Source organism: Pelophylax lessonae (genome assembly GCF_965119305.1).
Source record: "Pelophylax lessonae genome assembly, chromosome: 5".
NCBI classification, from domain to species: domain Eukaryota; kingdom Metazoa; phylum Chordata; class Amphibia; order Anura; family Ranidae; genus Pelophylax; species Pelophylax lessonae.
Window position 1 is genome coordinate 393,469,040 of NC_138772.1, and position 13,797 is coordinate 393,482,836.

A 13,797-nucleotide genomic window follows, 5' to 3' on the forward strand; every position below is an offset into this window, starting at 1 on the left:
CAGAGTAACAGTCGCATGGTCTGACCATGAGATATCGTGAATGTCAGTTTTCGTGACTTTTTGTAGAGACAGCCTGGCCACCAAGATGTAATCCAACCTAGAATAGGAGTTATGTCTAGCTGAGTAAAAGGTATAAGTACGTTCGTCTGTGTGTTGACACCTCCATGCGTCATACAACCCCTCAGCCTGCAGGACCCCACGTAAATGGTTGGGCGCCCGCCTGCCAGGGGTCGATGAGTCCAACGTAGTATCCAATGTCATATTCAGGTCCCCACAAACCAAGACAGAGCCCTGTCGCACCCTCGAGATCAGTTTGAATAAGCGAGTAAGAAATCTCGATTGGTGCGAGTTGGGAGCATATGCGTTAACTACAGTGAACAGAGCATTATTTAGTTTACAGATTATCACAATATACCGACCGTTGGGATCAAGGATAGAGTCCACCAGTTCAAAAGACAATTTGCTGCCAAAAGCTAGGAGGACACCCCCTTTTTTCTCTGTCCTAGAGGCTTAAAAGATGTGAGGAAAATCGCTGTGGGTACACGAAGGAGTTTTGTCCTTGTGGAAATGCGTCTCTTGTGCAGCCACAATGTCCACCGAGCGTTGTAGAGCCTCCTTTCAAAAGCGAGCGTCTCTTCGCGGGGTGGTTGAGACCCCGCACATCAAGCGACATCAAGGATATAGACATAGGTAATCAAGCGAGCAAACAATTGGTAGCCATGGGGAGTGGTGAACAAGAGCAGATGCAACTGAGGGTGGAATAAGAGAAGCAGACTTGGACTGCCAATGGTAGCCGGTATGACTGATCAAAGTACTTGCTAGTGCAGAGAGGTCATAGTAACCGTGAAGCTGTGACGACTGTTCGTAAGGGCTGTGCGAAGATGTTCCTGAGAGCGTGCCATAAAAAAGGAGGCACATTGAAATCGTAAAAAACAAAAAGGGAGTAAAGGGTAAAAAAGGTGGACCTGTGAGAGTCCGTGCAGCACATGCTGCCTAATCAAATTGGGGGTAGGTACGGTGGTAGGTACCTAAAGGTGAGCCCAGGGAAGTATGTCACGGAATAGGTGAAAGAGAGACCCTTCAATTGCGATTTTTCCTCCTGTTGTTGGTCCGTTTGGACCGAGCAACCTGCCAGTCGGGCGCGAGATGCCTGAGATCCATCGCTTGGGCGCGGTTGTCAGGACGAGGTGGATCAGGTGGGTCACGGGGGACAATACCCCATTCTTTCAGTAGCTTTAAGCCATGATCCAATGTGGTGATAAGATGTGTGGAATCATTGTAAGTCACACTCAATTTTGCCGGTTATTTCCATTTGTAGAGCACACTGTGATTTCTAAGGGTCTTGGTAATGGTGGACATATCCCTCCTCTGCAGCAAAGTGTGCTTTGAATAGTCCGGTAGCAGCTGCAAGGACTGTGCATGAGGTGGAATATTGTGTTTTCTTCTGAACGCCTCCAAAATGCGTTCTTTAGCCTGGAAAAAGCGAACTCTCAGAATAACGTCTCTAGGCACTTCCTGGGGCAAAAAGGATGGTTTAGGAATCCTGTGGACTCTGTCTATCGTCAAATCTGCCACCGTGAAGGAGGGAACCAGGTCTTTATAAAGCGAATGGACATAATGGGGTAGTTGTTGCGGTGTGACAGTCTCAGGGACGCCTCTGATCTTTATATTGTTGCGGCGTGACCTGTCTTCCAGGTCAGCCAATTTATTCTTGATCATGAGGATGTCATCTTTATGAGAGTTGTGTGAGTCTACAAGCACATTATATGATACAGCTACTTCTGACAGCTTAGTTTCAGTCACATGTACCCTTTGACCCAAATCTTGTATGTCAGCCTTACATTGGTGGAAAGCAGTGAAAAGATCTGCGTGCAGAGAGGCTTTAAAAGACATCATCATTTCCTTCATGGTGATGTCTGAAATTAGCTGGCCTGTGGTCGGGAACTGCGCAATGGGGTCGTTTTGCGGATTATAGGCAGGAAAAGGTACCTGAGACCTGGATCCGGCTTCCATCGCATCCCTGCGGGTATCTGTTTCCTTTCTAGGCTTGGATTTCAGGGGACTCCGTGTAGAGGGAATGCTTGCCCCAGAGTCTATGCATGTGGATGGAGAGCTGTGCATCTCGCTGGCAGTGGCATCCATGTCGTCCTGGAGCATCGGTGGCTGGCTGCTGCGCAGCAGAGGAGCGGCGTGAGGTGGAGAAGGCGGTCTCCCGCCGCCATTTTGGTGGAGACCAGCGTGGGGCAGCGCCGGGAAGTACTCCGGCAGTTTTTTCACCTGCATCGCGGCTTGGCGGGGTTTGCTCATCTCGGCGGAGGCAGGAAGGTGTCCGGTATGCGGTGATGGTCGTGAGTGCCTCGAAAGTGCGGCGGGTCTCCTGTAAGATGCTGTGATCCCTGGGCTCGGAGCGGAGCTCGCTCAGACTGCGGCCATCTCAGTGTGCGGTAGCCACGCCCGCCCGCCCCCCCCCCCCCCCCCCCCCACTTAGAGGGTTTTGGAATAGAATCTTCAATGTAATTTGCAAAGTTACAGGGGTGACCCCAGCCAGAACTCCACAAATAGCTCTGTTACACGCCAGGGATTTTCCGGCAAGTAAATCTAACCAGCAACTCATACACTTTATTCTAACGGGGGCCAAATTGACAATAGCGGGGGGCGTGAAAACGTCCTAAAGTCTCTTTCTTGAGGGCAAAACGGAAAATATCGTGGATCATGTTTCCTCTGAGAATGGTCACAGTTAACAATGGACTGCCTTGAGGTGACCCTGTTTTTATGAGGACACTCTGTTGTTTTAAATTTTGTTTTTGGATATATGGAAGACTTCCCCATGCACAGCAGGTTCCCGTTAGGGGTGCATGGGTTAATTCTCCCATCACAGAGATTATCAGTTTTCAATTGCACTGCTTAGCCTCATGTATATCTCCTTCTTCTATCAGCCATGAACCTCCTGGCTGAAATGCTGTAAACTCACTGTAAGAACATTATTGATCTTGTTTACTGTACATTTGTCGATTTTCCCACAATGTACCGTTATGTTCTGTTTTACCTCTATTGCATATTTCAATAAAAATCTATTGAAAGTAACAAAATTAAAGCTGAAAGTCTGCAGTTAAAGCACATCTTGTTTGTTTCATTTCAAATCCATTGTGGTGGTATATAGAGCCAAAAAGATTAGAATTGCGTCGGTATCCCAATATTTCGGGACCTGACTGTATGTCATCTTTATGTTTCTTCATGCAGTGGTTGTTTAAATACCTGTAATCTGACCTTGGGGCACAAATATTTAAGTACAACTGTTGTATACTGTAGCACACAAAGCTTAAAAACAAGCTTAGACTATTATTATTATACAGGATTTATATATCCCAACAGTTTGCACATTCATTTACAATATAAAGGGGGACAATACAATTACAATACAGTTCTATACTGATGGAATAGGAGGGCCCTGCTTATGGAGCATACAATCTAAAGGGGATTAGTCTTTATAGGTATTGTAAACTACAATGCTTACCTGTGAATTGTGGTATAAGGAATAAGTCTTCCATTCCAAAAACATTCAAAGATTGGCCTTTTTCCTCGAGCTTCATTGTCCAGTGGTATACAGTCATCATCAAATTCATCATCCTCATTTTCTTTGGAAAAACATAACATGAAATTAAGTAGTTTGGGTTAAAAAAAAAAGGGCCCTGTGACAGACCCAACCAGGACACAGGCTTTTGGAGAGGACTAGTGGCGAGCATCCTACCCACAGACTATGGGCCCTGGGATTTGAGGGAGCTACAAGCACTTATGAAGGTGTCCGGTTATATAATGCAAAAGGACATTATTACATTTAACAGTCAAGGAAGCCATGATGGTCTCTGCCAACTTGAAACTCAGTGAACAGATGTATGTGAAAAGAAAGCTGATTAATGAGATTTGGACAGTCCTGGGTCTTCTTGAATACTGTTGCCAGATAGCCTGAGGTGGGGGTGAGAGCATGGTTTGTTATGTGTTTATTGTTAAAGCGGTAGTATACTCCGCTTTTTAATTTTTACCTACAGGTAAGCCTATAATAAGGCTTACCTGTAGGTAAAATAAATATCTCCTAAACTTGCATGGTTCAGGAGATATTCACCCTGCATGAGGCGCTGACACCAACGGCGCATGCGTATCTTGCCGGACCTTCAGAGCTCCTTGTCGGAAAGTGAACTCCCACGCGCATGCGCGGGAGTGTCGTCATTGCAGCTCCGGCCACTCACAGAGCTGGAGCCGCCGAACCCGGAAGAGATGCCGAGGGAACATGTCAGTTCCCTCAGCAGTGTCCGGGCAACCGTGTGGGGGGCTTCCTTCTAAGGTATTTCATAATGCGTACTAGCACATTATGCCATTATCCTGCAGGGTTTTTTTTTTTTTTTTTTTTCACAGGGGATACAACCGCTTTAAGTAAGTCTTTCCCATTATTCTATTGTTTCTGTCTGTCTGATCATCTCTTGGAGATAAGATTAATCTGGTGACCACTGTTGATTAACTTACTGTTTATTTATTTACTGTTTCACCACTTAAAAAGGACCAAGCCTATTTCCGACACGTGTTGTTTACAAGTGAAAATCAGCATTTGAGGGAGTGTCCCCACTGTATCCAATAGGGGAGCATGTTGGACAGTGGAGGAAACCCAGCCAGTGACACGCAGGCTTTTGTGGCTGTCCCAGTGGGAGGGCACTACAGTGGTGCATCCCGGTATTGGTCATAAAAGCCAAGGGCACATGTGACAGGATGTCTTTGGGTGGGAAGCCAGGTCCCAGGAGGAGGGTGACAGCTGTCTCTCCTCCTGTCAGGTTGGAAAGTGGTCACAGGCAGTAGGCCTAGTGTACCAGAAGTGTGGGACTGAGCTGTGAGGTCTAGAGGAAACTGACGGTGGAACAAGTGGCAGAGATTCCTGTGGAAAAACAGTGTCTGTGAGTACCAGGGAGCTTGCCAAGGGTCTGCCCAGGAAGGGGACCACTCCACGGAGAGTAAGTAGATGAGAGTCAGCACACAAAGCGAGTAAGAAAGGGGGAGCCAAGTTAGAACCTGAAGAGAAACCTAAAGTACAGTTACAGTTCACCTTTGAATCTTCACCTCAGTGGCAAAGTGAAGCAGTGACCTTACGCACACACTACAGATAGTTGTCATCAAGTTTGTGCATAGTAACTAGTTGGAGTATCCCACTCATCCTTTCTCCCATCCCAGTTCCAAATAAAATACAAAAAAACGAATCCCCTGGACTGTTCATTGACTGAGCCGAGGACTTAAAGCGATAAGTTTAACTGCTTGTTGCTTTGGGTAACCCAGGGGAATCCTTTCACAGCAGCTCCCAAGGGGGCAGTGCTATATTTGGGGGCTCGCCCGCAATATCGCCCTGGACTACTGGAACGGCTGCTAATGACAATGGCTGAAGAATTTGTGAAAATGTCATTTTTCTTTCAGGAAATGCATTCTAATGCTCAGGAGAAGTGTGAGGCCTGCTCTACGGGAGATAGGGAGAGTGGGATGAAGAAACAAATGCACAATAAAGGTTGCAATGAAAAATTTCATGTCAGAACCGCAAATTGTCTGATCAAGTGATGCGCTTGAGAGCGGAAGGAATGCCTCTTACTGTGAAAATGGACTGTACCTGCTCAACAGTAAATGGTGCAAGTGTGGAAGGAGAAAATGGCGGCCCAGGGCACATGGATCGGTGTTCCGGGGGCCATGTGTGTGCCAGAGCTTTGCAGGAAAATGTTGGCTGTGCATCCAATGACAGCGGGACATTCCTCTAAAATAGTGGCAAAATGGATGCTGTACAGAAATCTGTTGACAATGCATTTAATGACAGTGGGACGTTTTTTAAATACAGTATGGCAAGTTTTGCTTGTACAAGTGCTAAGAAGAGAAATATTTGCTGTGCATTCAACAGCGGGACAATTCTATGGACTAGCAAAGAGGGTCAGCTGGCTCAGAGTGATGGAGGCGCAGTTGGACACCTGGTACAAGCAAGGAGAGCGGTTGCGTGCAAGCTGAGAAAGTTCTGCCTAGCAGGAGGAGCCACCGCCAATCCAGAGTCATGGGCGGAAACGCTGCTCACGCACAGCCAATCCGGAGAAGGAGGGAAAGTCCACTTCCGCCTTCGGGTGCGGCTGAGAGGGAGACACATGGAGACGTGTTTGGAGGAGCAAGATGGCGAGTACCGGAGAGAGTCGGAGCGCAGTAGAAGCTGTACCACGTGTTGGCGGAGAACCTGCGGAACAGACGAAGACATCCACCATGTGGGATACAGGGGTGCGGATGGTGCCCGCCGGGAGACTGGCATTGTGAACAGGAGGAGGCGTGGAGCATTTTGGCCCGGCATGTCCTCAGTGTCTGAATGTGACTATGCGCATGCAAGTGTGGGGCCAATGCGGGCATTGCGGCAATCTACTACTGCAAGCAGAAGAGAGAGGAGGTCGGCCCAGAAAGCTGAATGTGTCTTGGGAGACTGGGGTCACTCACGCCCTATCGGCTGCCGAGTCTGGGGCCTTATGTGGGCCGAGGAAGAGGAGTGCTCAGGCTATTGATGCATCTGGAGTCCATGCCAACGTTCAGTGGTCTAGGGTGCAAGTGGAAGGTAGCCCGAGTGTCCGAGCCGGGGTGCATGCAGGTAGTGCGGGCCGGCTATTTACCGAGTCGCCAGGACACTTTTTTTTGCTCCCTTGGTGATTGATATATACCACGGCCATGGCACTGTCTGAATGAATTCGTACCATACACCCCTGAAGATGAGTTGTCCAATGAGCCAGACAAAGTCTGATCGCTCAGAGCTCCAGTACATTAGTCGTCAGTCTGGACTCCGCCAAAGTCTGGACCCCCTAAGCACGTCTGTGCTGAGGACGCCTTCCCACCCGGACAGGCTGGCATCCCTGGTGACAACTGTCTAGTACAGAGGGAAAAAGGATTTTCCATATCGAAGTGCCGAAGAACGAAGCCACCTCTAGAGAATGTGGATCCTGTCCCATTTTACCAGAATCTCTTTAGCAGAGGTCTTCTGTGGAACTGTGCAAACAGACCGCCTCGTGGGTGGACACCATCAGGCCCAGCACCCGCATGCAAGCCCGGAGTGATGACAGTCTGCAGAACAACAGAAGCTTAATTGCCTCCTGCATAGTCTGGAGTATTTCCAGAGGAAGAAACACTCCGGCTGAGGCCCAGTCAGACCCAGATAGTCCAGTTTTTGTGTACAGAACCAAAGCAGACTCCTGAAAGTTCAGAAACCAACCAAACTCCCCCAGAGTTCACAGAGCAATCTCCAGTTGGCCATCAGAGCAATCGGAAAATCGTCCAGGCACCCCAGTACCGCAATCCTTCACTGACTCAAACAATGCCAGCACCGGGGCCAACACTCTTATAAAGACCTGAGGAGCGGAGGCGGGACCAAGGTCAACGCTACAAACTGATAATACTCTCCGCCCACGGCAAAACGAAGGAAGTGCTGGGGACCGGCACATATTAGAATTTCTGGTTAGGCATCCTTCATGTTGATAGAAGCGAGAAGAAATCCCTCTGAGGTAGGGATGCCACTACCGTGTGAATGGACTCCATGCGAAACTTCAGTACTCGCACAAATCAGTTTAACGCCTTGAGGTCCAGAATTGGACGTACCTTGCCTTCCTTCCTGGGGACTGTAATGAGGTTTGAGTAAAAACCCCTGAAAACGTTCCGAAGTCCGAACCGGAACAATTACCCTTGAAGTAACAAGTCTTGCACTGCCCCAAAGAGAACCAACCTGGAGGATAAGACCGAGTTTGATCTTGTAGCCTGACTGAAAAATGTTATGGACCAACTTGTCCTGTACCAGGGAGGTCCATGGATCCAGAAAAAAGCGAAGACGTCCCCCCACCTGAGATATAGGCGAGGCGCCCCTGCATGCAGAGGCAGCCATGTACACAGGTATGGAAGAGCCTGATTGTGGCTTGCCAGACCAGGTCTTCTTGGAACCTCTGGTGGAGGCCCTGATATTTGATCCCTTGTTTTGAGAGCCGAAGAGACCTCTTATGAGCCAAGGAGAATGGCCCACGTCTACAACGGGGCTCCTTGCCCTTGGTAGCCTGCAGAAGAAGAGTACTCTTCCCCCCTGCGAGACCCTTAGTGATGTCCAAGGAAGCTCCAAACAAGTGATCCCCTACAAGGGGGAGATCAGATAAGGCCTACTTAGAAGTCTGTTCCGCAGATCAGCAGTTCAGCCAGATAATACATTGAAGGATCACTGCTGATACCGACAGCCTAGAAACCAAAGGAGCCGCATCCAAACAGGCATCACCAATGAACTATAGCCCCTGGACCAACTCATCCGCCAGCTCCGCAAAGACAGGGGGAAGTTGTTTCCCCTCCAGGTCCTGGCATAAATGTTTAGCTATCTTGGTCAGAGTTTGCAAAACTGGGGCAATAGTGAATACCGGCCTAAGTTCCGAACCAGCCACACTGAACATATGGCGGGCCAGAGCCTCTGCTCTCCTATCAGCCAGATCTTTAAAGGCTGGGGACTCCTCAACCCGGAATTAAGGTAGCTTTATTTAACCTTTAAATCGACAGGTCCACTACAGGTGAGACCATGCACTTTAACGCAGTTATCCTCATATGGACACCGCAAGCAAAAAGCATTTAGGAACCACTGCGTTTTGGACAACCCCACTGTTTTGTGGCAACGTTGTCAAAGTTAGCAGAAAAGGGAACACCCTCACTGCTTTGGAGGGCCTATGGGTGCCAAAAAAGGACCGGCGCCTCAGACGCAGAATCAGCCGCTGCAACCTCTAATTTCAAAGTGTCAGGCACTGACACAGTGGGTACAGTATTGCATGACCGCGCAATTGCCTTTCAAAGTACGACAGCGCTAAAATATGGCCTGGGTGGGAAGAGGGTAAAAGTAACCAGTAGGCAAAAGGTTAAAAAAAACTGGCTTCTAACTTTTTTAGCTGGCTCCTAGATTTAAAGCAAATTTGTCAAACCCTGGGTTAAGGACCTTCTACAGTCTTGTCAAGCTCTCCTAGAGTAGCTGCCTGTCTCCTGAAATCTCCTCCATGCTCTTGAGACTGTGCTGGGAGACACAGCAAACCTTCTGGCAATGGAACTTATTGTTGTGCCATCCTAGAGGAGTTGGGACTGCCTGTGCAACCTCTATAGGGTCCAGGTATGGCTTCATGCTGCCAGTAGTGTCACTGACCCTAGCCAAATGCAAAACTAGTAAAAAACAGTCAGGAAAGATTAGTAAGGAAAACAAATGTCAGTGGTTTCCACCTGTAAATCCATTCCTGTTTTGGAGGTCATCTCATTATTGCCCATCTAGTGCACCTGTTAATTCCATTAACACCAAAGCAGCTGAAACTGATTAACAACCCCCTCTGCTACTTAAATGACCACATTAAATTTCCAGGAGTTTAACTGACTTGATGCTATACTCTGATTAAAAAGCCTTCCTTTAAATTTTTTGAGCAGTGTATATATCTGCAATATGAGATCCAAGGCACTGATTAGTGATTTGGGGTGTGCTTTGGTGGTGTCACTACTGTGCTGCTCACTGGGAGCTTCTTACCAGAGGCTCTGACATTACAAAGCAAAATCCTGTCTCTTCTAAGATGGCCAGCCTCACAAAGAAACAAAGTGCAGAACAAGGCATAGTAAGACAGTAAGACAGTAATAGGGAAACATCAGTTGCAGGCTGACCACATCCAAACCTAATGACTAGACCATAGCTATCTGCCTGCCTTTTCAGGCACAGCTTTCAGAGTGAATATTTGCGAGCAACTATTTTCAAGGCTGAAGCACATGAAGGGTGAAATTAGACCCAAAATATCTGATGAGCACCTTAAGAATTCATTGAGAATTGTGAAACCAAAAAAGGAAGGGAAAAAAAAGTGGACTTTAACCTCTTCCGGACTACCCGCCGCCTTTTTACTGTGGCAGGATGGCCCTCCTGCGCAAACCGACGTACACCTACGTTGGCCGCGCGCCTGCAGCTAGGGGGCGAGCACGCGCCACCGCCGGCGAGCTCTCGCCCCCACTCGGCAGTGGAGAAGCCGATGCACGGGGCAGATGGCTTTGATTGCCGCCTGACACCCGCGATCGCTCCTTGCTAAGAGAAGAACGGTCAGCTGTTGTAAACACAGCTGACCGTCCTTCTCCCTGGAATGATCACAGAGCCCCTGTGATCCTTCTTTATAGGATCACAAGTCTCTATGATCATTTCACAAGCCACGCCCCACCCACAGTTAGAATCACTCCCCTAGGCTCACATTTAACCCCTTGATCACCCACAATGTTAACCCCTTTCCTGCCAGTGTCATTATTACAGTAACAGTCCCGCTAAAAATCGCAGATCGCCAGCATTACTAGTTAAAAAAAAAAACAATAAAAATGACATAAATATCTTTCCTGTAGTTAGTAGACGCGATAACTATTGCGCAAACAAATCAAAATACGCTTATTGCGATTTTTCTTTACTAAAAATATGTAGCAGAAAACAAATTGGCCTAATTTTTGTTTATAGCTCAAAAAATAAAAATCGCACAGGAGATCAAATATCACCAAAAGAAAGCTCTACTTGTGGGGAAAAAAGGACATCAATTTTATTTGGGTACAGCGTTTCATGACCACGCAATTGACCGTTAAAGTAACGCAGTGTGGAATCGCAAAATATGGCCTGGTCATTAAGGGGGGAAAAGCTTCTGGTCCAGAAGTGGTTAATGTGCCAAACCTAACCATACAAAAAAAAGGGAAACATACAACCTTAAAAATATAAAGATTTTATTTCACATGTCCCTGCATTTTCTGCCCTATTTTGTATCATTTGCAATATACAGTACCATAACCTAAATATACCCTTTATGGGGCTAGGCAGAAATTGAGCTCTCTCAGGGTTTTCCATACAACTGTCTTTATACACCTTGATTTTATGCAGCTTTTTTTAATCAACAATGATGTGAAATAAAATCTTTGTACTTTTAAGGTTGTGCGTTTCCCTTTTTGGGTGGTTATGTTTGGTGCCTTAACCGCTTAAGCCCCGGAGGATTTGGCTGCTCAAAGACCAGGGCCTATTTTGCGATTCGGCACTGCGTGACTTAGATGATTGCGCGGACGTGCGGCACTGTACCCAAATTAAATTGACGTCCTTTTTTTCCCACAAACAGAGCTTTCTTTTGGTGGTATTTGATCACCTGTGCGATTTTTACTTTTTGCGCTATAAGCAAAAAAAGAGCGAAAATTTTGAAAAAATAACAATATTTTTTAACATTTTTTTATATGAAATTCCCCAAAAAAAATGTAAAAATCAAAATTTTTTAACATTTTAGGCCAATTTGTTTTCTGCTACATACGTTTGGTAAAAAAAAAAAAATCACAATAAACGTATTTTGATTGGTTTGCGCAAAAGTTATTGCCTCTACTAACTACGGGAAAGATTTATGTCATTTTTATTGTTTTTTTTTTACTAGTAATGGCGGCGATCTGCGATATTTTTGCGGGGACTGCGACATTGCGGCGGTCAGATCGGACCCTTGACTGACATTTTTGACACTTTTGGGGGTACTAGTGACATTACTACAGTAATCAGTGCTATAAATATGCACTGTTACTGACAAAATTACACTGGCAGGGAAGGGGTTAACTTTATTGGGGATCAGTGGGTTAAATGTATCCCTAGGGGCGTGATTCCTAGGATCGTATGATCTCTGCAGTTACACCAGGGAGAATGACAGGCGGCTTTGTTTACATTAGCCGCCTGCCTTTCTCCCTCTCCAGCGGGAGATCGCGAGTGACCGGCGGACATCGGAGCCGCCGGTCACCCGTGTGGGGATGTTAGTGAACGAGCGGGGGCCGAGGCGCGCCTCCGGCGGCGCGCGCTCGCCCTATAGAGGCTCGTAGGCGAGCAACGTAGCCCTACGTCGGTTTGCCTGTAGGGGGCTGACTGCGGCAGTAAATAGTCGTGCGGCGGTCGGCAAGCGGTTAAAGTCCTCTTTTGCCTTTACTTTTTTTGGTTTCACAGTTTGGTTCAGGATATGGTGCCAATTAAAGAAAGCTGTATCCCTTATTGGAATTTATTGAGAATTGAGACTACATCCATCGATGAAGCATTCCTTTATATATTTATATTGATGCATTCGTTTATCAAAAACAGTGTCAAAAATCGCACTTGTTTTATGTTGCCATCTTTTACAATACAAAATATTTCTTAAAAAATAAGATTTTATTGCTCATTATCTATATCAGCGATTGTTAACATGTGATCTTCCTGACTTTTTATGCTCATCAGCTATCATTGTTAGTGTTTTTTATGTGTGGCCCAAGACAATTCTTCTTCTTCCAATGTGGCCCAGGAATTTCAAAAGGTTGGACACCTCTGCACTTAATCTGTGGGGAAAGAAACTTCAAAAAAGGGAAAAGCTCTAAAAAAATTAAAACCTTGCAGACAATGATTAGAAAGGAACCACATTAAAAAAAAAAAAAAAAAAAAAAAAGAGAGTGACACGGGAAAAAAGAACAAAAATAATTTAAAACACACTAACTTACTTGTGGGAAAGTATGGGTCATCTGGATAGGTTTCTTTGTCGTATAAGAAAGGATGATATCGCATAATTCCTTCTATTACGCCATCACCTTCAACCACAGCCTTAAACTCAAAGCTCTCAGAAGCACTGTTAATATACAGTGTCTGCATGTCATCATGGACATCTCTTAAGTTAATAGTTTTAGTTGTTTTTCCTTTTTCAAACATGTTGATCTGTAAAAAGAATATAAGAAAACGTAGAATAGAAAAAGCTTTGTTGAAGTCTACTAGGGTCTGTCTGTCTTGCACCAGTCTCTCCACATGCGGATCTGACTGATACAGGTTTGGGGGGCATTCGAGCGGTACTTTTTTTTATTGCTTTGAGCAACACAGGTTAGAACCTAACAAGGCCATCTGCAAAACCCTTCTCCTAAAGGTAGTGTACACAGCGGCTCGAACATTTATCTGGAAAAACTTAGTATAGGTATGATTAGTAAAGGTATGAACAGAAGACCAGATAGCTGCCTTACAAACTTGAGGTACAGAAGCTTGATGTTAAATATCCCAGGAAGTGCCAATACTCCTGGTAGAATGAGCCGTTATATGGAATGGCAGATCCAGGGGCTGTAAGCCTGAACCAAATCTTGTCTGGACTGGAGGGATTATCCACATGATACTTTGCACAGAGGCACATACTACGGAATGAGAGCCAAAGGATCTATGGGGGAAAAAAAAAAAAAAACGGACAGTACTTTTCTACTCCCAGTTGGAGATGTATTTTGGAGGGTGAAAAAAAAAAAATAGGCACACCAGCCTATAAGCGATTGCACAAGGACCTGTATGCACATGGTCCGGTGCCAAATAGCAATTATTACCATTAGCAGTATTAGCATTTTTAAAGGGAAGTTCAGCAATGGCAGTCTCCAATCATTTTACATGACGGTGTCCCATTACAAAGTAAAAATAAAATATATTTTGTTTGGTTTCATATACTTCCAGAAAAGCAGTCTATCTCCCAGTTAGTAAAGGCAGAATAAAACATTATGAATACTAAAAGATATCCTAAAATCGTCATGTTTACCTGTATGTCAATGTGGCTGTTAGATTTATCTCTGGGATTATTTAGCACATTTCCTTTAGGCCCATGGATGTAATAATGGTAGATGTGCCTGAAGAAAGAAGCGCGTGTTACATAAAATATTTTCACAGCAGAATGTATGCTAAACTTTTTTTTTTTATTATTAAGGCTTGGTTCACACTACTACGATGCGACTGATGCAATT

General features: G+C 45.8%; 1 protein-coding gene across 1 annotated transcript in view; it reads right to left on the reverse strand.

Annotated features, from left to right (window-relative positions):
* The window catches only part of SMCHD1 (structural maintenance of chromosomes flexible hinge domain containing 1), a 1,054,086-nt gene that overhangs the window by 620,831 nt on the left and 419,458 nt on the right, over positions 1-13,797 (reverse strand). Inside the window, exons 10-12 of the mRNA XM_082259552.1 lie at positions 13,596-13,683; positions 12,538-12,748; positions 3,515-3,635 (exon numbers count right to left, since the gene is read on the reverse strand). Of these exons, the coding sequence (XP_082115678.1) occupies positions 3,515-3,635; positions 12,538-12,748; positions 13,596-13,683 (420 nt within the window). The remainder of the gene's footprint in view (positions 1-3,514; positions 3,636-12,537; positions 12,749-13,595; positions 13,684-13,797) is intronic.